Below are 23,406 nucleotides of genomic sequence, written 5' to 3' on the forward strand. Positions count from 1 at the left end.
CATCCAACATATTAATGTTAACATCCCAAAACTGAAAACTACCTGCAAACTCTGCTTTTAAAAGGGCAACACACACACACAAAATAATCTAAAATAAAATACAAAATAAGCAAACAAAAACATTCGTTTTTGGAAAAGCACCACATATGTTGCAGATTCATATTAAATACTGTAAATATCACCCAAATTGTTAAAATTTCTTAAAAACTTCTCAAAATTCTCAGCCATTATATGAATATAATCTTTTATTTAAAAGAACACTCTGATATTTTGCATTTTAGATATTTTAATAGTTTTATTTGGCAAAGAGAAGCCTAAGAATTTTTTAAAAAACATTTCCCGAGGGAACACCCTCTACCATAAAATAAATTTGTTTAATTTGGGAGGACAAATGTATATTTTTGACATATGTGCCAATTTTACAATTAATACAAAAAAGATAAAGTTAGTTGAAATATTTTAAAAATGTAAAAACCAGTCCAGGCAACATAACTATACAATCTTGCTGTAAAAGTTCTTATATCAAATTCCATCCAAAATATCTATGCAGTATACTAAATTCAGTTGCTCAAGTCACTCTTTACTGCCGGCTGGCTTTTCCATTTTCTGTTGTCTCCATTCTGAAAAATAGGAGGGAAAAAAAAGTGCTGGTAAGATAAAATATTAACTACCCGTATTTTTTCTCCTTATCTAAATTTTAAATGAAATTAAAATCTAATATAGTCACAGAACAGAAGAATGTAAGCACTTTCGAAAACAACTAACTTGAGGGTTCCTGATGGTTAGTTTAACTTCCATGTTTTGCATATGAGTGAAAATTGAGGGAGGCCCAGAGAGATCATGTGACTTTCCCAAGCTTTCATTTCAAAGGCCACTGGTTTTTTCACTATACTGCTCAAAGTAAAACTAAAGGAAAAAATCTTTACCATTTAGACAAGAATTTATTTCCTTTTCTACTAAAGAAATTTCTTTATCAATACATTTTTAAGAGAATTTCTTCTAAAAAAGCAATTAAAATAACCATTTAAATTATTTTATATTTATCCTAATAAATCTTCAATTATTTGTAGATTTTGGATTTATTCAATTAAACTCAATATTCCTAATACTGTACTACTTACTATGAAAATATTTTCTCCCTGTCATTTTATATAAGGTCAGTGCTATATACTAAGTTTTCTTTATGATTTTTCCCTCTATGATGTTTACTGAACATTCATGGTTACAATGAATAATACCGGGTCTTTTACAAACACCAAAAATTTAAGAAAGTGATTTTTTTTTCTTTTTAAGTAACATTATCAAAACTGCTGAACACAAAAAACAGGCAGTGTTTATTTTTTAAACTTATTATAATAAGGCAATTAATAAAACTAATTTCTACAATAAATAATACAAACCCATTTTCCTCTTTAAGATGTTGATATAACTCAGCTCTGTTATTAACAGAGTTCAAACGTCCAGCAAACTCCTGATGCTTTCTGGAATTGGCAGTGTTGATTCTATTACTCCATAAAGATAATAAGGACACTGGCCCTGGTGTAATATTTGAAAGAAGAGAAAAAAAGTAGAACAATTCATGACTTCAAAGATTACAAGTTTACCCCTAATTCTTGTTCACTTTATATGAATTTAAGCAATATCATCTTCTCTTTATTCTAAAATTTCTATGTGTTTAGGGATCTCCAAGACCACCTGCTAGAGTTCAGTGATTTGCTAGGACTCAAATAACTAAAATCAAGTTACAGTCATAGCTAAGAATCATTACAGCGGCAGAGTAAGAACACATAGCCAGCCCAGTGTGGCAGAAAGACACAATAGGCAAAGACTAGAGAAATCCATCTACAGGCTTTCCATGTTCTCTCCTTCCCATGAGGGTTCATACAGAGTGCATACTTCCTCCAGAGGCAAAAATGCAGCCACATACTTCCTCCAGAGGCAAAAATGCAGCCATGTGTGTACAATATTTCTGTCAGAAAATCACAGAAAAGTAAGATTCAAGAGTTCAAAGTTTTTATAGAGGCTGGGCACATATGCATTGTCTTCCTAACTACAACTACCAAAATTCCAGACTCCCAGAAGGAAAGCAGGTGTTTAATTCAGACATAACTTCATCATTTGGGGAATGTTTTGAAAGCCATATTCCCAGATGTCAGCCAAGGGCCAAACATGCAAGCAGGCTTTTCTAATGATGATATAGCTTCAGGCCTGCTATAGTTAACTCTTTTCTACACAATATGAAGAGGCAAAAAACATTCCCTAACACCATATACAAAAATAAAATCAAAATGGATTAAAGACCTAAATGTAAGACCATTAATCATAAAACTCCTAGAGGAAAACACAGACAGAAAACTCTTTGAAATAAATCATAGCAATGATTTTTTTCTGATCTGTCCCCTAAGCAAAAGGAAAAATAAACAAATGGAACCTAATTAAACTTAAAAGATTGCACAGCAAAGGAAACCATCAACAAAATAAAACCAAACCTACTGAATGCTATATAATACTTGCAATTGATATGACCAATAATGGGTTAATATCCAAAATATATAAACAGCTCTTACAACTCAATATCAAAGAAACAAACAACCCAATTAAAAAATGGGCAGAGGACCTGAATATGCATTTTTCCAAAGAGGAAATGCAGATGGCCAACAGGCACATGAAAAGATGTTCAATATTCTTAGTCACCAGGGAAAGGTAAATCAAAACCACAATAAGATATCTCCTCACAGCTGTCAGAATGGCTATCATCAAAAAGAGCACAGATAAGTGTGAAAGGAGGTGAGGGAAGTCTTTCCTGAAAAAGTAGTTATCCAAGTTAAAATCTGAAATGATATTCCTTAGCGAGAGGGAAGAGTAGACATTTGTGACAATAGTAATTCTGGGGCTTTATAAATCCCACCCTATGGACACACCATCATTTAAGTTATTCTCTTACTAATACATGTTTCAGTTGCCTGCAACATTTTGTTACTACTAATACTTTTTAGAGTTGTATTTTCCAAACAATGTTGAAGCATTGTTTAGAATAAACCAAAATTAACTGCATCCTAATCAGCAGTGGCATATGAGTAACAGGATAATTTACCAGGAGATATTTATTTAAAGCCTATTATTTTGCAGGTACCCTGGCAAATGCCTGAAAGACAAATTTGATAAGATTGCTTCTATCTCTAATTTCAAAGAAACTAGTGAACTGGAGAATATTAAGATGTATTACAATATATACTACAATAGTAGTACATAAAAAAACAAACCTCCCTAGGATGAGCTACCAATAACTGTAACCTGGCCAGCCTTGAGTTCTTTCTGTATTAGTAAGGGTGCAGTGGTTAAAAATCCAGTCCTTTGTCATACCATTTCCCATTCACCCTGAAAGAACTGAATTTAGTTTACCTTCAAGATAACTAAGGCCTACAATAAAAAGCTATGACCAACCAAGACAGCGTATTTAAAAGCAGAGACATTACTTTGCTGATAAAGGTCCGTCTAGTCAAAGCCACTGTTTTGCCAGTAGTCATGTAAGGATGTGAGAGTTGGACCATAAAGAAAGCTGAGCGCCAAAGAATTGATGCTTTTGAACTGTGGTGTTGGAGAAGACTCTTGAGAGTCCCTTGACTACAAGGAGATCCAACCAGTCAGTCCTAAAGGAAATCAGTCCTGAATATTCATTGGAAGGACTGATGCTGAAGTTGAAGCTCCAATCCTCGGGCCATCTGATATGAAGAACTGACCCCTTAGAAAAGACCCTGATGCTGGGAAAGACTGAAGGCAGGAGGAGAAAGGGACAACACAGAACGAGATGGTTGGATGGCATCACCAACTTGATGGACATGAGTTTAAGCAAGCTCTGGGAGTTGGTGATGGACAGGGAAGCCTGGCGTGCTGCAGTCCATGGGGTCGCAAAGAGTCAGACACCACTGAGCAACTGAACTGAACTGAACTGAACTGAAGTGACATGAGGAGCCGTGAGCAGCTGTTCCTCACATAGAGGACTCTGTACAACAGAACTAAATTGGAAAACTTTTTACATAGTGACCACAGTTCTGCCTTACCTTTTGATTTTTCTACCGGTGGAGTTTCATCCATCTCAACAAGAGGCTTTTTATTTGGAGGTTCTGGAGAATCAGGTGAATCTTTTATAATCTCAGCTTCAGCCAGCTCTTCTTTCCCACGTTCTAAGATTCCTTTTAATCTTTTAGAGGGACAAATAATAAAAACTTACACATTAAAAAAAAAAACTTAAGTTTACATTCTTAGAAATCTAAATGGCTCAGTAATTAAACTAGACTTTGCAAATCAGCCTTATTAAGATATGTGCTCTCACAACATAAGCCTAGGAACAAATCAGGAACAAATCAGAAGCTAACCCTCAATTTGCAATCCGGTAAGAGAACTTAATGAATATAAATACAACTTTTCCTTTTTCTTCATCAGTGTCATTATTCAGTAATGTTGTTAGCTGTAAAATGGTGCTGCTGCTGCTACTGCTAAGTCGCTTCATTCATGTCCGACTCTGTGCAACTCCACAGACAGCAGCCCACCAGGCTCCCCCGTCCCTGGGATTCTCCAGGCAAGAACACTGGAGTGGGTTGCCATTTCCTTCTCCAATGCATGAAAGTGAACAGTGAAAGTGAAGTTGCTCAGTCATGTCTGACTCTTTGCGACCCCATGGACTGCAGCCCACCAGGCTCCTCCGCCCATGGGATTTTCCAGGCAAGAGTACTGGAGTGGGGTGCCATCGCCTTCTCTGAAAATGGTGCTAAAATTGTAAAAAGAAGAAGGCAGGAGGGAATTTAGGAAGGTAAAATGTAAAAGATCAGAAATAATGTGATCTTTGGAAAATAATCTACAATTTTAATTTTTCTAAAGATACGGACAAAACACTATTTCAAATTGAACTAAGATTAAGAAATCTACTAGAATTTGTTCCCTCTAGTTTATGTACTGTGAAAATGTATTTATGTTCCATAAGTTAGGAACTTAACTCTAAGCATATCTTGGATTTCATGTACTTGAAGATCAATGGGATCGGAATGAGAATACTCTTCCCTCCTCTTCTGAAAGCAAGACAATTTTGTGTCAGAAACTCAGCAGCCCTAAGGAAGAATTTCTAAGGCCAAAGAGAATAAAAGTGTTCTGCCTACTTATGAATGAAATAAAACACTTTTCAGTATTAGCTTCAAAATATTCACGTGGGGAAAGTGGAGGGTGGTGAGGGGAATGGATGTGGATATATATGAAATGAGGTCTGCTACAAATTCATTAACTATTGAAAGCAGATAATCGATGACTGCCTGCTCTACTGCTGCACATATCTGAAACTTTCCATGTAAGTTCTGCTTTTAACTATTGCCATGACGATAGTTACCTGGCTCTTTGCCTGATTTCTGGCAAGGAGACAAAAGATGAATCCAACTACTACATCATGATTTTTTTTATTTATAGACGTTTATTATTTTTTGTTTTTTTCAAATTTACCCTGACACCTTTCTGAGAAAAAAGAATGTACTAATGAAGAAGGTTTCCAGGATGGGACTATGATCTTCTGTGCTTTCAAGTGTTTTTCCTATGCCTATTTTTATAGCAGCGTCTTTCACACTTTGCTATAAATTGCTCACTTACTTGGTCAACCTCTACAAAATACTGTTCATCCTTCCAGGGTAGGGATCTTATGCCAAATGTCTGGCATATGATAGGCATTTAAAAAATATTCACTAAATAAATAAAACTATGCCTTTGATGTGCATAACACATAAAAGCAATTACTGATAACAAAAATCATGTATTATGATTTTCAGAAGTTAATTAGGAAAAATTAAACACTACCTTTGCTGTTAAATAGCAAACAAAACAAAACAAAACAGCAAAACCTCTTTAAGCCCAAGAAAGACCTTCCAGATTTGAAGAATAATAAAATAACAGCTATAAAGTACAATAAACACATTAAATGCATTACTAATAAATAAGGTCTGAATGTTCAAATGTGTTACATGTAGAGTGTCATATGACAGAAGGCACCACGGACTATGTTAATATCAACAAATCACCTCTCGGAATCTTGCCAGGATTTCTCCTGTTCATAATCTTTCACTGCTTTCTCTGACTTGTCCTCTTTGTCCTCCCTCTTTCTTCCTCGTTTCTTTCGTTCTTCTTCTTCTGGGGGTTTGCTTCTACATGCCATTAGACATTCCAAGACTCTCTGATGTTTCTCCGAATTGTTGATATGGGCTCTGACAAGGGTTTCTAATTCATTCCACATGATTCTGTACTGCTCATCTCTAAAGTAAAGATTTAAAAATAATGTCCTTACAAAATACTCTTTAAATAATATCCAAGTGTCAGTTGTTAATGATGAAGTTAAAAGAGAGAATTAAACATGGGCTTCCTTTCTCTTCCAGTGGTGCAATTCTAACTGATAATATGTCTAATTCATCTATTATTGTGTTTTTTATCATTTCACCTTAATCTTATGTATGTGTAGAAACACACTCCCAAACACATAACTTACATGTGGAATAAGTCAGCTAAAAAAAAAGAAAAAAAAAAAAACCAATAAGCATCAAGTAAGTGTGATATATGAGAAAGACAGGAAAAAAACCCACCTTTTAGGGCCTTTTCCTCTTGTACCAACTGTGGAAATAGGCAGAGGATCGTTTTTTCTTTCCATATCGACTAAGTTGTATATTGTTTTTTGACAGTTTAATACATCTTCTTCTGTCAAAGACTCTTTCACAATAACACTGGCTAATGGAACTACCTGTCAGATTCAAAAAAAAAGGAGAGAAAAAGAAAATCTGTCATGAAAAATGAGTATCAAAGCATCTAGACAGAACTTGAATTGATTTTAAACATCACCATGGAGAGCTAATCTATTACTATCATTTCCATTTTCTATTGTTTAACTGTAACAAACTCATATAATTTTATTCTTTGCTTGATAAATGTTATCTATAAATGATATATCATTAATCCAAAAGAAAAACAAACTATTTCACACTTACCGCTTGCATATTAAAAATGGTGGTTTGTGAAATAATCATAGGCCAGTAACGGGTGTGCTTTTCTAACTGATCTTTTGCTCGTTCCAAAGGAATCTCAAGACTTCCATCGATTTTATATCTGGGGTCTAGAAAAGGAGTTAATCTGTTTTCCCTCATAAATTCACCAAAATCCTAATGATAACCAAATAAGATAAAATTAGAAACTATTTTCTAGTGTTTCAGTGTGGATTACATGTAACAGTCTGTTCCCCTGATGTCTTCTGTCCTGTGATATACAACAAAGCATTTTCTCTAGCAGCCCACCCTCCACACACTAATTTTTTCTTTTCTTTTTGAACATGAAACCCAGCCTTTACTTAATGGAGATTAAGAAAGTCTCAAACATAAATACATTCATGGTTCCTTCCACTTTTTAAAACCACTGATTTTTCTTCACATCTATAATTCATCTCTTTTCTATTATATGCAGATAAAAGACTAAGTTCGGCACATTAAAATACCATTCTACTTAAAAATTTTCTTAACACAATATCAAAATGTTAACAGTGTTTATCTTTAATGATGGAATTATAGGTAATTTACATTTAATTGTTCACATTCACATTTAATTGTTATAACCACCTTAAAAAGTAGACAGTCATGAAATATCCAATATAATAGATGGGTAGGGAGTGAACAATTCAAATCAGAACAATACAGTTTCTATCAAAAATAGACCCAATTGCCCTGTATGTACCTATCAATAACACAAAAACTGACAGTGTTATTTCAAAGTAGCAGAATCCAAATCAAAGGTTTATGCTTGGCACTTAAGTTACTAGAAATTAAAATTCAGCCTAAGGTATTGTGCAAATCAATTTCCATTCTTTCCTATTAATTCCATCATGTCAATGCTATCCACATACATCTCAGCATACACTGAGTACATAGGGAAGATGACATAGTGATAAATAAATAGCTCTTTTGAGCAAGTACTGCAGGAAATTCATCTAATTAAAATAATAATAAAAAATCAACTTCTCTAAACTTCTTTCTGCTACAGGTCTTAGCATGCAATAGGCCCTCTACATGTTCGCTGAATGATCGACTCAAAATTTATAGATATTAGTGTCTTACTGTAATCCGGTAGTCGGTAACTCTTCCTCCACATCCTTCACTAATTGAAGGTGGATCTTCTAGAATGGATCGAGAACTACTAAGGACGTGCAAAAAAATCTCTCCTCCATGGCTACTAAGCATATGACTGATGACTTTGGAACCTGACTTTCGTGGTTGTTCCAATAAAACAGAACGGCCTGTTAAAAACAAGATTGCTCTTATCAGTGATGGAATTCAAGTGGCTCTTAATTTTTCCCATAAGATTGACATCTAGGTTTTTCATTTTACTTATTGCCCCTCATATTTTAACTAGCATTGCTAATTCAGTCTCTCTGCATGTCAAGTTCTAAAAATTTGAATGCTAGCCTTAGCCTTCTCTTGGTTACTCCAAGCTTACACAGGTATGTACGAGAGTTTCCAGAATAAGTTTAGTGGTCTCTGGTATGTTTGGTTTCATTCAGTTACAAGTTCATATAAAAATTTTCTTCCCAAACGTCAAGACAAAAGTGGGACAACTCTTATATAACCCTCAGATCATCAAAGCTACAAACCATTTTAGGGAGAAAGCAAGTCTTAATTCACTTCTACAATACCTCCCTATCAGCACAGTTACTGTTACTACTTTCTATTTTACATGACCAAATGTTATTTAATCTGGACTTTACCTAATCTGATAATCAAACTGTGTTTAATAGAACAACTGAATTAACTTTATGATAAAGCAGAGTAACTCTTTACTATGGTGGTTCCAAAACCTAGTTATTATAAGAATCACCAAAGGAGTCACTGGAATTTAGATTTAGCAAATGGAATTCAATAATTTGGCCTAAAGTTTTTTTTTTTTTACTCAAAGAAACCACAGCTTTAAAGTTATATCTCTCAAGAATCACATCATATATTACTGAAAATAGAATATTTATTTATGATAAAGGAATAGTAAAGAGAAATAAGTTCATTTATATTTTATAATTTAAAATTCAATAGGCCATGATAATCTATATCATTCTATCTTCCAAAAAAATCAACTCGACTCTAAATGTCAATTTTTTTAAATAAAAATACCAAAAAATATACTAAATAAATTTACTTAGATACAACAGTCTGAAAGACATAAAGTCAACTTATTTTTAAACATTAGTAAAACTGTTAAAGGGTATTTATACAATTTTAAAACAGCTTTGGGCTTCCCTCATAGCTTAGTTGGTAAAGAATCTGCCTGCAATGCAGGAGACCTGGGTTCGATTACCGGGTCGGGAAGATCCCCTGGAGAAGGAAATGGAGACCCACTCCAGTATTCTTGCCTGGAGAATCCTATGGACAGAGGAGCCTGGCAGGCTACAGTACATGGGGTTGTAAGAGTCGGACGTGACTTAGCTACCGAAGCCAAACAGCTTTGGAAAATAAAATGGTTATAGACTACATTTAAGCTTTTCCAGAATTCACATTTTCACATATTCTAATGATTCACTTGTAATGATCTCAGTAAAAACAAATAAAGAAAGTTACCATTTAGAAGAAAATTAGTAAGGCAGGAGGAAGGTCTACTATTTACATCTACAGGTGAAATTCGGTAAGCGCCAGTGCAATAGTGTAATTCTGAAATAGAAGAAAATACTGATTTGAAAGAATATAAAGAAATATTTCTACAATTAAAAGAGAAAAATAAGCAAAAACAAAAACTTGTTCTTTGAGCCCCTAAAATAATGAAAAACAAAAATTCAAAAAGAAACAAATGAACCCTACCTAATACTTGAAAAGAACCTTTTGATTTATTCTTTTCACTTTCAATTATTTTTAAGTACCTACCAATGTTATTTGTCCTTGGTGTGCACCACTTCAATGTTATTGTTTCTTTAAATGAGCCTTCTCTACTGCTGCCACTTAAATGGTTATCACCTTTAAAAATAATTTAGAGAAATATTAAGATTATTAAATAGATCACAAACTTCAAATATGTGCCAAGATTTCTGAAAGAGTTTAAGCTTTATAAGAGAAAATAAGTCTGGGAGAACATCTTTTGTACTAAGCCTATTAGAAAAACACCAGAGTTTGGATATTAGTTATTATTAAAATAGGTACTTTATTTTCCTCCAAATTTGTTATTAATAAATCATTTTATTCACTACACTAAAAACCAACAGCAAAATTTTTTACATTTCAAGAATCTACAACGGTTTCCCTCTGACACTATTAAATGATAAAATAATGTGGTTATGTAACTAAACCTTCAGGAATCTAAAATACATAACTCATTGTTCTGAATCCCAATAAATTTTTAAGAAAAAACATAAAATGAGGAGTGTATAAGTTAAATATATGAGATATAAGTGAACACTTTTTGCCTTAATGGAGTTGAGTAAACAGATGTCAAAATAATGACAACACTGAAGTCTTAAACTCCTCAAAGTCATCCGAGAGGGTTGAAATCAACTTTTCCCAAACTCCTGTTAAGGTGATGTTTTGACCTCTTCCCACAAACAATAAATGTTAACAACATCTAGAATGGTAAATCTTTTCCAGAAGGTTTTCAACATTTTTCAGTTCAGTTCAGTTCAGTCGCTCAGTCATGTCCGACTCTTTGCGACCCCATGAATCGCAGCATGCCAGGCCTCCCTGTCCATCACCAACTCCTGGAGTTTACCCGAACTCATGTGCATCGAGTCGGTGATGCCATCTAGGCATCTCATCCTCTGTCATCCCCTTCTCCTCCTGCCCTCAATCCCTCCCAAGATCAGGGTCTTTTCCAATGAGTCAGCTCTTCACATGAGGTGGCCAAAGTACTGGAGTTTCAGCTTTAGCATCAGTCCTTCCAATGAACACCCAGGACTGATCATCTTTAGGATGGACTGGTTGATCTCCTTGCAGTCCAAGGGACTCTCAAGAGTCTTCTCCAACACCACAGTTCAAAAGCATCAATTCTTCGGTGCTCAGCTTTCTTCACAGTCCAGCTCTCACATCCATACATGACCACTGGAAAAACCATAGCCTTGACTAGATGGACCTTTGTTGGCAAAGTAATGTCTCTGCTTTTCAATATGCTAACTAGGTTGGTCATGACTTTCCTTCCAAGGAGTAAGTGTCTTTTAATTTCCTGGCTGCAATCACCATCTGCAGTGATTTTGGAGCTCAAAAAAATAAAGTCTGACATTGTTTCCACTGTTTCCCCATCTATTTCCCATGAAGTGATGGGACCAGATCCCATGATCTTAGTTTTCTGAATGTTGAGCTTTAATCCAACTTTGTCACTCTTCTCTTTCACTTTCATCAAGAGGCTTTTTAGTTCCTCTTCACTTTCTGCCATAAGGGTGGGGTCATCTACATATCTGAGGTTATTGATATTTCTCCCGGCAATCTTGATTCCAGTTTGTGCTTCTTCCAGCCCAGCGTTTCTCATGAAGAAACATGAGAAACATCTATGCAAATATACTCTGCATAGAAGGTAAATAAGCAGGGTGACGATATACAGCCTTGACGTACTCCTTTTCCTATTTGGAACCAGTCTGTTGTTCCATGTCCAGTTCTAACTCTTGCTTCCTGACCTGCATATAGGTTTCTCAAGAGGCAGGTCAGGTGGTCTGGTATTCCCATCTCTTGAAGAATTGTCCACAGTTTAATGTGATTCACACAGTCAAAGGCTTTAGCATAGTCAATAAAGCAGAAATAGACATTTTTCTGGAACTCTCTTGCTTTTTCAATGATCCAGCATTTTTAGCTGAGCTCAATCAGAGGAATCACTATCAAAGGCAATTATAGTTCTACAAAATATATTTCTTAAATAGTAAGGCTTCTGAAGGACTTCCCATATGGCTCAAGTGGTAAAGAATTCACCTGCAAGTGTAGGAGAGGCAGGAAGGAGATGTGGGTTTGATCCCTGTGTCGGAAAGATCCCCTGGAGGAGGAAATGGCAACCCACTCCAGTATTCTTGCCTGGAAAAATCCCATGGACAGACAAGCCTCGTGGGCTACAGTCCATAGGATTGAAAAGAGTCAGACATGACTGAGTGGCTAAACACAAGGCTTTCTTGAAAGTCAAAATTACTCCTTCATCCATGTGCTGCAGAATGGATGTTGTGTTAGTAGGCATGAAAACATTAATCTCACTGATGTCTCCATCAGAGCTCTTGAGATATCAGATGTACTGTGCAACAAGCAGTAACATTTTGAATAAAACCCTTTTCTCTGAGCAGTAGGTTTCAACAGTGGGCTTAAAATCAGAAGATCCTGTTGTTACTTGGAATCAGTAAACCATGATGTCAACTAATGTGCTATTATCCGGGCTTTGTTGTTACGCTGATAGAGCACAGGTGGAATAGATTTAACATAATTCCTAAGGGCCCTAGGATTTTCAGAATGGTAAATAAGCATTGCCTTAAACTTAAAGTCACCAGCTGCATTAGACCCTAATAAAAATGTCTGCCTTTCCTCTGAGGCTTTGAAGTCAGACACTGACTTCTCTCTAGCCATGAGAGTCCTAGATGGCATCTTCTTTCAATAGAAGGCTGTCTAATCTACACTGAAAATCTGTTGTTTAGTGTAGCCAACCAACTTCAGTGATCACTGAGCTTGATCTTCTGAATAACTTGCTGCAGCTTCACATCAGCAGTTGCTGCTTTACTGTGCATTTGTATGTTTTAGAGTTTCTTTGCTTAAATCTCATGAACCAGCCTCTGCTAGCTTCAAACTTTTCTTCTGTATCTTCCTCATCTCTTTCAGCCTTCACAGAATTGAAGAGTGAAGGCCTTGCTCTGGATCAGGTTTTGGCTTTGGCAATATTGTGGCTAGTCTAATCTTCTATCTAAACCACTGTAACCTTCTCCATGTCACCAATAAGGCTGTTTCACTTTCTTATTATTTCTCTGTTCACTGAAGTAGCACTTTTAATTTCCTTCAAGAACTTTTCCCTTGCATTCACAACTTGGCTAACTGTTTGGCACAAGAGGCCTCACTTTCAGCCTATTTTGGCTTTCCACATGCCTTCCTCACTAAGCTTAATCATTTTGAGCTTTTGATTTAAACTGAGAGATGTCCAGATAATGAACATTAAAACAAAAATAAACAAATGGGACATAATTAAACTCAAAAGCTTTTTCACAGCAAAGGAAATCATAAACAAAATGAAATGATGACTCATAGAATGGGAGAAAATATTTGCAAATGATGTGGACAAGGGATTAGTCTCCAAAATTTACAAACAGCTCATGCAGCTCAATATCAAAAAACAATCCAATCAAAAAATGGGCAAAAGACCTAAAGAGACATTTCTCCAAAGACGATATACACATGGCCAAGAGGCACATGAAAAGATGCTCAATATTGTTAATTATTAGAGAAATGCAAATCAAAACTACAATGAGGTATCAGAATGGCCATAATCAAAAAAATCTGCAAACAATAAATGTTGGTGAGGTTGACAAGAAAAAGGAACCCTCTTACACTGTTGATGAGAATATAAATTAACACAGCCATTATGGAGAACAGTACTGAGGTTCTTTAAAAAACTAAAAATAGAGCTACTGTATGATCCAGCAAGCCCACTCTTGGGCATGTACCTAGAGAAAACTAATTCGGAAAGATACATGCAGCCCAATTTTCACTGCAGCACTGTTTACAACAGTCAAGACAGAAGAACCTAAATGTCCAGTTAAGATGAATGGATAAAGCAGGTATGATACATACATACCAAGGAGTATTACTCAGCCATTAAAAAGCATGAAATAACACCATTTGCAGCAACATGGATGGACTTGGAGATTATCTAATCTAATAACATCAGTATTTTTGTGTCTCAGGGAATAGGGTGGCCCAAGAAGAGACAAAGAGACAGAGAAAAGCCAGTTTGTGGAGCAGTCAGAAACACACATTTATGGATAAGTTCTCTGTCTTATATGGGTACAGTTTGTGGTACCCCAAGACAATTACAATAGCAACATCAAAGACCATCGATCACAGGTGACCGTAACAAATATAATGATGATGAAAAAGTTTGAAATATTGTGAGAATCACCAAAATGTGACACAGAGACATGAAGTGAGCAAGTGCTATTAAAAAATGACACCAACAGATTTGTTCAACCCCTGTTACCACAAACATTCAATTTGTTAAAAAAAAAAAAAAAAAAAGCTACATCTGCTAAAGCAAAGCATGATAAAACAAGGTATACCTGTATTTGTTCCATTAGCCTCATCTTTCCCAAAGTATACTCAATAGAACACTAGGTTCCATGGCGATTAATGGGTGACACTGTCAGATAAGTTTGCAAAGGGATGAACTAAAGTCATCAGGTTAGTTACTCAAGAACTTCTCAAAGCTGTTAGTATGTTTTCCTATGTTAGATCTTATAAAATAATACTTTCCAATGTCTCTTACTTACCACTTTTTAGGAAATCTACATGTGCATCTTTGTGATGAAGCAGCTCCACATCATAATTGGCAGATGTGTTAGCATGTTGTTCTTCCTTAAAGCAAAATTAAAAATAACTTGGCTTTGATTTTTAAAAAATGAATTAATTATTCATTTTTCTTAAAGTGAGATCAAATATACTCAACAGTAATTAGCTATAATAATAGGACAATGTGCTCAGTATTTAATCTATTTAAAGATGCAATACTTTTCCAATTCAATACAAACTATATGAAAAAAAACTACTGGCTGCATTTCAGCAATAAAGTAATGGTTTTATGTCAGAATTAACGTAGATGACTAATCTAGAAATTCAGAATTTTTTTTACTCTGAATGCATTGTCCTGCCAATACTTTTTTATATGCAAATATGACTTAACTCAAATAGTTTGCTAATTGTACAATAGTTGTTTAAAGGAGGAAATAGCATCTTTAAATTCCTATAGTAAATTAAACAAGCACCAATTATATAAAATAGCAAATATAGACTAATAAACAAGTTCAGCAACTTGTTTTCACTAAACAGTAAATAGAAATTTTAGTATTATCTATTTACAAGAAAGAGACAGAGATTGAGGAGTCACACCAGTAACACACAAACATGGTCAGATTTAAAAAGTAATGTATCTATCATCCTCAGAGGATTTTGCTTACAACTCATGAAATTATATAGTGTATCTATTATGCTATTTTACTTCTTAATTGCTTCCTCACCGAAACTGATCTATTAAGGCTATGATTTCCACTGAAGAGCCTCCCACTGGTATAAGGAAGGAATTAATAATGAAAAGATTACATTTCTCATGCAAATTTGTTTTTATAATATGCAAAAAAATACAACTGGACTTATAAGAAATGAATTTAAATGTTTAGATATAGTGGCTACTTTATGTTTGTAGACATAAACAATACAATTAAACTTAACTCCACTCAGTAAAAATTCACGTGAAGCTTTCTATAGGCCAGGCATCATACTGGTCTTAAGACAACTAAGTAATACAATGAAAATGCTGTTGCTGTTTAGTCACTAAGTTGTGTCTGACTCTTTTGTGACCCCATGGACTGTAGTGCTCCAGGCTCCTCTGTCTGTGGGATTTCCCAGGCAAGACTACTGGAGTGGGTTGTCATTTCCTTCTCCAGGGGATCCTCCCGACCCAGGGATTGAACCCACATCTCCTGCATTGGCAGGCAGACTCTTGACCAGAGTCATCAGGGAAGCCCATAATGAAAATGACAAGTTAGTAACAGATTCCTAAGAAAATCCTTTAGTAAAATCATAAGACTCATATGGTAGTTTTTCAACTAGAATAATAAACTTGTTTAAAATCATAAACTTTTTTCCCCTAGTTAGACCTATCAGCTATAAACACCTTTATAGTGTGTAGGGAAGAACAAAAATAAAGGAAACAGAAGATCTACTAGAACACACGAAGTAAGTTAAATCTAATAGCAACTGTCAGGAAAAGAATCACAGAAAAAAGTAATCATTTCAGATGAAAATTATATTTTGACAAAAATAATGAGAGCAAAATTAAAAACAAAAAAGCTGATACAGAAGGTTCAAATTAGGAAAAAAATAGTGCATTTTGTTCTGTGATCCTTTCATGTTGCTTTTCATTATTTACTAACCTGGTCAAAAACACTGAATGTGGGCTAGCAAAACAGAAAATATGATATGGGAAGAAAGAATTAAGGTTCATTAAAACAAATAATACATATCAAGCAAACATTTAAAAAGCAAAGCAGTTTTCAAAGTAGCAAGAAAAAGAACTGCCCACCTTCATTGGAATATTAGTAATAGTAGTTGAAGCCAAGTCGAAATGCTGCTGTACTAAAATATTTAATTTGGTAGCAAGATGCCGTCCTGCACGAACACTATGAACTTCGCTGGTTAAAACGGGGGACAACTATAGAGAAGTATGAAAAAAATAACACACAAAACATTAATACATTGTAACTTAGGGCAAAATATTTTACTTCAACCCATAAAAATTAAGTACTTTTAAACTTTTGAGATAGGAAACAAAAAATCCATAAGTTAATCATTATCATTATCTTAGTAATACATTTTTATTCATTCATTCAGTCAACAGATAGGTAAGGAGAACTTACTATACTGATTACTAGAAACTGTGAGTTATTGGAGGATACAGCAGTGAACAGGTAAAATCTCTGTCCTCTTGAAACTCAGAGTAGAATAATCTTTGATTTAAATATATATTTTAATTTATAAGTTTTACTTCTATTTATCTATATGCAAAATTGATTTGAGGTGACCCACAGAAATACTGTAGAATAATTAATTTTGTGAAGACAAACCTCTGCAGATAACACTGCTCATTACAAAGAATGAAAATCACTACAAATGTCATATTTTGTCACCAATAAACGTAATAAGGCAGCCAAGTCACTTATAACAAGGTAACATTTTATTCATTCCAGGGTAATATTTATCGTAAGTAAATTGTTTACTTATCATAAAGTCAAAGTACTGTCATGTTATCAAGAGTTACAAAAAAGCTAACAAAAAAAATGGGTTTACACTGGAAATCACCTAAAATACAATGACAGAGATAACCTAAAAAAAAATTAAAAAATAATAATAATAAAAAAATTTAAAAAAAAACCAATCAGTTATAAAAAAAATTCATTAATACTTTAGATGTTTATAATAAATAATGCTAAATAAAAAAACAGAAATAAGAACATATACATTTAATATCATTATATAAACACATATATCTGTATTGCTAAACACAGACCACTGATATGGTCTATGCTATGTGAATCCATTTAATAATCAACAGACTCATCTTTTCCTTTAAAATTGTGCCAATTTATTTGAAAAGTAAAACTAAGGTTGGAAATTAGTCTTTTCCCTTCTGGACAGGTAAAATTAGTTTCTTTGCTATAGGAGTATATTTTGACTAAAGAGTGTATTTTTCTTCTAATGAGGAAAAAAAAGAAAGTTTTCCAGAAAAAGAAGTCATTAAAGCAATTTGGCTCAGATGATAAGAGTCTGACTGCAATGTGGGAGACCTGAGTTCAATCCCTGGGTCAGGAAGAGCCCCTGGAGAAGGAAAGGGCAACCTACTCCAGTATTCTTGCCTAGAAAACTCCCATGGATGGAGGAGCCTGGCAGGCTACAGTCCATGGGGTTACAAAGAGTCAGACACAACTGAGCGACTCACACACACAAACAGTAATTGAAATTTGAGAAACAATACAGATTGTGTGTGGTTTGACAATAAAGTTATTTGAAATAAACATTAAGAGGCAAGCAAAACAGAAAATACTTTCAAAATCTACAATTATAACATAAAGCACCAATCCAGGTATTTTGCCATACAGGTAGATTTCAAAACTAAATTTTCTTAGCAGGAAATGTTGGCAACCTGATCATTCTTATGCTAAGCCTTGTGTTTATCATTAATAACTAACAATGACCTCTTCTATGACCTCTACTTACCTCTTTCTTAGTACGATCAGATACAAGGCTGTCTTCACCAACAGGGTAGGTGTGGATCAAGACTAGCTCACATTTCTGAATCTGCATGAGACTTAAAGAAAAACTTTTCACTTAAAAGATAAGAACACATACTATGGAAAGAATTCAGGCAGGTAAACCATAAAACATTTAATATACTAAAACAGTGTATAAATCAGATTAGTACAGTTAACATAAAAGCTAAATATTCGGAAATACTATATAATTGCTATCCTTCTACGAACATTTAACGAGTAATTTTTATGAATTTAATTCAAATGCAAAAATGATCATTTTCTGTGTGTTTGAAGGATAAAAATTCTTACATTCTGGTATAATTTTCAAAAGATAACTGCCACAGAGAAAAATGAATATATTGTGTATTATTTTTCCTTTCACTAGTATTTAAATGGCAACCCTCTCCACTATTCTTGCCTTGAAAATTCCACGTTCCGAGGAGCTTGACAGGCTACATACAGTACATAGAGTAGGCTGCAACTGACAGCATACATATACATACTAGCGTTTTTAAGGACAAAATCAGCCAACTATATTACCTATAATTGGTTATTTCCAAGAATACAGGATCTGTAATACTAAAAAGTTACCCCAACTTTTTATGTTTTTGCCCCTCCATTTTATTTTATTTAATTTTTTAAACTGAGGTGCAGCTGATGTACAATAATAAAAGTTGCAGGTTTACAACACAGTGTGATTCACAATTTTAAAAAATTATACTCCATTTATAGTTACTACAAAATATTGGCTATATTCCCCGTGTTGTACACTATATCCTTGTAGCTTAGTTATTTATATACAGTAGTTTGTACCTCTTAATCCTTACCCCAACTTGCCCCTCCACCCTTCCCTCTTTCCACTAACTACTAGTTTGTTCTCTGTATCTGTGAGCCAACTTTTTATTTTAAAATTTCCAAACCTACAGAAAAATTAAAAGAAAGGAACTATTCAATGAACACCCATATATCCTTAACCTATATTCACTGTTAGTTACATTCATTTTCACTATAAATGACTAAAAAGATGTACAGTTTCTTTTTTTTACTAAGTCATTTAAGAGTAAGTTGCAGAGGCAATGATACTTCACTCCAACATACCTCAGCATGCTTCCTTCTCCTAGTGAGAATAATCCTACTTGTTAACAATAATACCAGTACTCCACCTAGAAATTTAATAGTAGCTCAATCTAACATATACTCCACACTACAATGTCCCAAACATGTCTTTAGTAGCTTTTTTCTTTTTAAAAAATTCATACAATGTAATTAGCTGTAATGTTTTGATTTGGCATTTTATAGATTTGTAACTGAGTATGAGATCTAGCCATTAAAAATATGCATTATAAATTTATTTATTATGTTATCCTTCTGCTCACCTTTCCTGTGAGCAAAAAGTAAAATCTTATAGTGAAAGGGAAAATGGGACAAAAAGTTGCTGATCAAACATACATTTTGACTAATTTGTAGAGCCAGTAGAGAATTCAAGGGAATGCTACCAATTACTAATTAAATTACTGGAATAATTATAATGAAATAAACAGGACTATAAAAATGGAATATTTATTCAATTTATGGATTTTACTCACTGATCTGAATTTGCAGCAAGTTTGTTATGCTCATGAATTGTTTCTTGGACACAGTCCTCAAGCATTCGCACATGACTATCACTATGGGATATAAAAAGATATAAACAAGTTAAATAAACAATAAGAGAAAAACATTAAACACACTATTCAGCTGTGGTATCATGTTACAGGCACTTTAATTACTGCAATAAGGATTGTCTGTAGCATGCTCATTCACAATATCAAACAACCAACTGAATGAAAACCTAGAGAGGGGAAAAAAGTCAAATTGACCAATTCAAACAGTTTCACTGAGGTGAACTGGATATTTTAGAACTGGGAACACAGCTTTGATATTAGAAAGGCCACATGTGATATGCTTAAATGCTAACATGTTGCCTCTACTTTTTTAAAGTAAAAACCATAGTAGGACATGAAAAATTCCTCAGTAAGAATTACTGTGATTAATATCTCACCTTTTTGCATTAGTAATGCAAATTATGCGTCCTCTATTTCCAACACGTTCTGCGTTCTCCATCAGCAGAGTACGAGCCTCATGTTGGTATTCAGTAATTTTACAGAGGGTTTCCACTGCTGCAACGAGACCATGCAGAATACTGCAGCATTCTGGATCTGCCCGTGGATTAGGAGGCCCAACAGCAGCTAATGCTGCCATCAGCTAAGTAAAAGGAGAAACAATTACGTTGACAAGAATAAGCACAAGTCAGACAAAGGCATCACAAGAAATGGAAACTATAGACCAATGTATGTTATAAACATGGAGACAAGTGTCTTCAACAACATACTATCAAACTGCATCCAGAAACATTTCAAAGGAATTATATACCATGACCAAGTGGGACTTACTCCAGGAATGCGAAGTTGATTTAACATCCAAAAATTAATTAATACAAATGCTATCAATAGAATTTTTTAAAAACCACATGATCAGCTCCAGAAAAAGCATTTGACAAAAATCTAAAATCCTTTCATGGGTTGAGAGAGGATTAAATGAGCCAAGGTAAAAAAATAAAATAAAATCTTTTCATGATATAAACAGTTAACAAACTAGAAACAGAAGGGAACTTTCTCAAGCAGGTAAAAGGCATCTATGAAAAACCTACACATAATATCATGCTTAACAGATGCATTCCCTCTAAGATTAGAAACAGAAGGATATCCACTCTCACCATGTCTATTCAACACCGTACTAGAGGTTCTCTCCTGGGCAATTAGGAAAGAAAAAGATGTAAAAGGAATTCAGATTGGAAAGGAAGAAGTAAAACTATCACTATGTTGCAGATGAAATAATCATGCATGGAGAAAATGCTAAGGAATCCATTAGAAATTTTCTAAAAATAATAAAACTCAGCAAGGTTGCAAGTATATGATCAAAAGACAAAACCAACTACACTGCTATGCATTTGCAAAGAAAAATTCAAAAGTAAAATTAAGAAAATAATTCCATTTACAATAGCATCAAAAAGAATAAAATGCTTAGAAATAAATTTAACAAAGGAAATGCAAATTTTATACTCTGAGACTAAGAAATATTGTTGAAATAAATTAAAGATCTAAATGAATATAAAACACCCTACGTTTCTGGATTGGAAGATTTATTATTGTTAAGATGACAGTACTATCCAAACTGAACTAGGATTAAATATAAGCCCTGTCAGAATTCCAGGTGACTTTTCTGATAAGCAGATTTGAAAGTTCATATGGAACTGCAAGGATCCAAAATAACTAAAACAATCTTTAAAAGAAAGAGCGAGGACTTTGTTCTATGTATGCATAAAGATACATTCGAAGGTCCAGTTAAAAACTAATAGTGATGGGGATAAACGATGTGCTGGTAAACCAGTTCTCTTAAAAAAAAAAATTCCTAATTTGTAGTGTTTGCCAGTATCTATGGTTAAAAACTCCCATGATAGCTTATTTCAATCTTTCACTGACTGCAAAGGTGAGATGGGATTCACACACTCAACTCTCTCAAGCTACATAAGCAGGCTCTAGTATACCACTAACTGGAGCAGGGGACAAGTGGGAAATTCTTCAAAGCCTAGCTTTTATTTACACACACATGTATGTACATATGTACACAGGCCAATATATATGCAAATTTTATTTTTAAACTACATAGGTATTACCTATTCATAAATAATAATCAAAAAAGAAAAAATACTGTGTACACATCACTATAAAAGTTCCTGGTTCACAGGAGAAACTGCTTTTTAGGAGAGGGGTGCTGTGGTCACAGGAAAGCAGCAGAAAGAAAAGTTTATAACTTTTGGTGTCAGATAAATATGGGCTCAAATCCTTGCTCTGCCTTACAGTGGAAACAGTGTCAGACTTTATTTTTCTGGGCTCCAAAATCACTGCAGATGGTGACTGCAGCCATGAAATTAAAAGACGCTTACTCCTTGGAAGGAAAGTTATGACCAACCTAGATAGCATATTCAAAAGCAGAGACATTACTTTGCCAACAAAGGTCCCTCTAGTCAAGGCTATGGTTTTTCCTGTGGTCATGTATGGATGTGAGAGTTGGACTGTGAAGAAGGCTGAGCACCGGAGAATTGATACTTTTGAAGTGTGGTGTTGCAGAAGACTCTTGAGAGTCCCTTGGACTGCAAGGAGATCCAACCAGTCCATTCTGAAGGAGATCAGCCCTGGGATTTCTTTGGAAGGAATGATGCTAAAGCTGAAACTCCAGTACTTTGGCCACCTCATGTGAAGAGCTGAATCATTGGAAAAGACTCTGATGCTGGGAGGGATTGGGGGCAGGAGAAGGGGACGACAGAGGATGAGATGGCTGGATGGCATCACTGACTCGATGGACCTGAGTCTGAGTGAACTCCAGGAGTTGGTGATGGACAGGGAGGCCTGGCGTGCTGTGATTCATGGGGTCGAAAAGAGTCGGACATGACTGAGCAACTGAACTGAACTGATCCTGGTCAATCTCTCCTAGTCCTTTAACCTAATCTGAAAGTGAAACCAATAGAACCTGCCCCACACTAGTATGATACTTGTAGACTTCACTTAAATTTAGCTAACAAAAACAAGACTCTTGAAATTTGACACATTTTTTTAGTAACATCTACCATGAACAGAGAGGATAGCATTATAAGATGTAAGAGAAGAAGCCCTGAATCTAAGCATGTAAGTCAAACTACCTCTGGCCCCCTGGGCTTCAGTACCTTCACCAGCACGAAGAAAGAGCCAAAGCAAAAAATGTCTACAATCCTTCCAGCCTAAACATTCTTCAATCAATCTACTTCAATTTTTTCTCATGATTATTCAAAATAACTAGAGAAAGGTGTGACATGGATAACTAAAGCTAAACATAAAATGTGTCAACATGGAGATGATGATACATAATTTACACAAAATGTCAATTACTTTGTATCATCCTAAACACGGATGCTTTGCTATATGGTTGCATTCAAAACTAGTTTCCCTTCAGTTCATAATCTAAAAGCAACTCTTGTGATATAGTATGATATAATATTTCTTTACCTTCAGAAAGCAGAAGGAAGTACTACAGTAATTCTCGTATCATCAGTATATCTACCATTATCAAATGCATACCTTTTACTGCACTGCAGAGGTGCAGTAAGGAAAATCTATACATATTTGTACTTATTTTTATTCATATACAACTAGAGAAGCCTCAGCCTTCTTTCACAGTACCTCTTGAAAGAACAAAACAGAATACATGCTATTTCTAAGAGATTGTACAGGGGAATGAATGCAATCTTTAATACTTTTTTCAAGCAATTAAAGAATAAAGATCATTCTGGAGTGATATAAATGCAAAGACAAGCCAAA

General features: G+C 34.6%; 2 protein-coding genes across 5 annotated transcripts in view; one reads left to right on the forward strand and one right to left on the reverse strand.

Annotated features, from left to right (window-relative positions):
• Nucleotides 1–268: 268 nt before the first annotated feature.
• The window catches only part of INTS13 (integrator complex subunit 13), a 30,628-nt gene continuing 7,490 nt past the window's right edge, over nucleotides 269–23,406 (reverse strand). Inside the window, exons 4-17 of one of the 4 annotated variants that reach the window (XM_055572421.1) lie at nucleotides 20,055–20,257; nucleotides 19,600–19,680; nucleotides 17,979–18,081; nucleotides 16,288–16,416; nucleotides 14,480–14,564; nucleotides 9,915–10,004; nucleotides 9,615–9,704; nucleotides 8,127–8,305; nucleotides 7,011–7,181; nucleotides 6,612–6,766; nucleotides 6,057–6,287; nucleotides 4,062–4,201; nucleotides 1,401–1,536; nucleotides 269–620 (exon numbers count right to left, since the gene is read on the reverse strand). In XM_055572421.1, the coding sequence (XP_055428396.1) occupies nucleotides 581–620; nucleotides 1,401–1,536; nucleotides 4,062–4,201; nucleotides 6,057–6,287; nucleotides 6,612–6,766; nucleotides 7,011–7,181; nucleotides 8,127–8,305; nucleotides 9,615–9,704; nucleotides 9,915–10,004; nucleotides 14,480–14,564; nucleotides 16,288–16,416; nucleotides 17,979–18,081; nucleotides 19,600–19,680; nucleotides 20,055–20,257 (1,833 nt within the window). In that variant the 3' untranslated portion in view covers nucleotides 269–580. The remainder of the gene's footprint in view (nucleotides 621–1,400; nucleotides 1,537–4,061; nucleotides 4,202–6,056; nucleotides 6,288–6,611; nucleotides 6,767–7,010; nucleotides 7,182–8,126; nucleotides 8,306–9,614; nucleotides 9,705–9,914; nucleotides 10,005–14,479; nucleotides 14,565–16,287; nucleotides 16,417–17,978; nucleotides 18,082–19,599; nucleotides 19,681–20,054; nucleotides 20,258–23,406) is intronic. The other 3 variants (XM_055572432.1, XM_055572450.1, XM_055572442.1) reach the window with 3 other exon arrangements.
• Nucleotides 9,454–23,406, forward strand: part of MED21 (mediator complex subunit 21) — a 115,233-nt gene continuing 101,280 nt past the window's right edge. The window contains exon 1 of the mRNA XM_055572534.1: nucleotides 9,454–9,458. The gene's annotated coding sequence lies outside the window, so the exon portion shown is untranslated. The remainder of the gene's footprint in view (nucleotides 9,459–23,406) is intronic.

Source organism: Bubalus kerabau, chromosome 1, assembly GCF_029407905.1.
Source record: "Bubalus kerabau isolate K-KA32 ecotype Philippines breed swamp buffalo chromosome 1, PCC_UOA_SB_1v2, whole genome shotgun sequence".
NCBI lineage: Eukaryota > Metazoa > Chordata > Mammalia > Artiodactyla > Bovidae > Bubalus > Bubalus kerabau.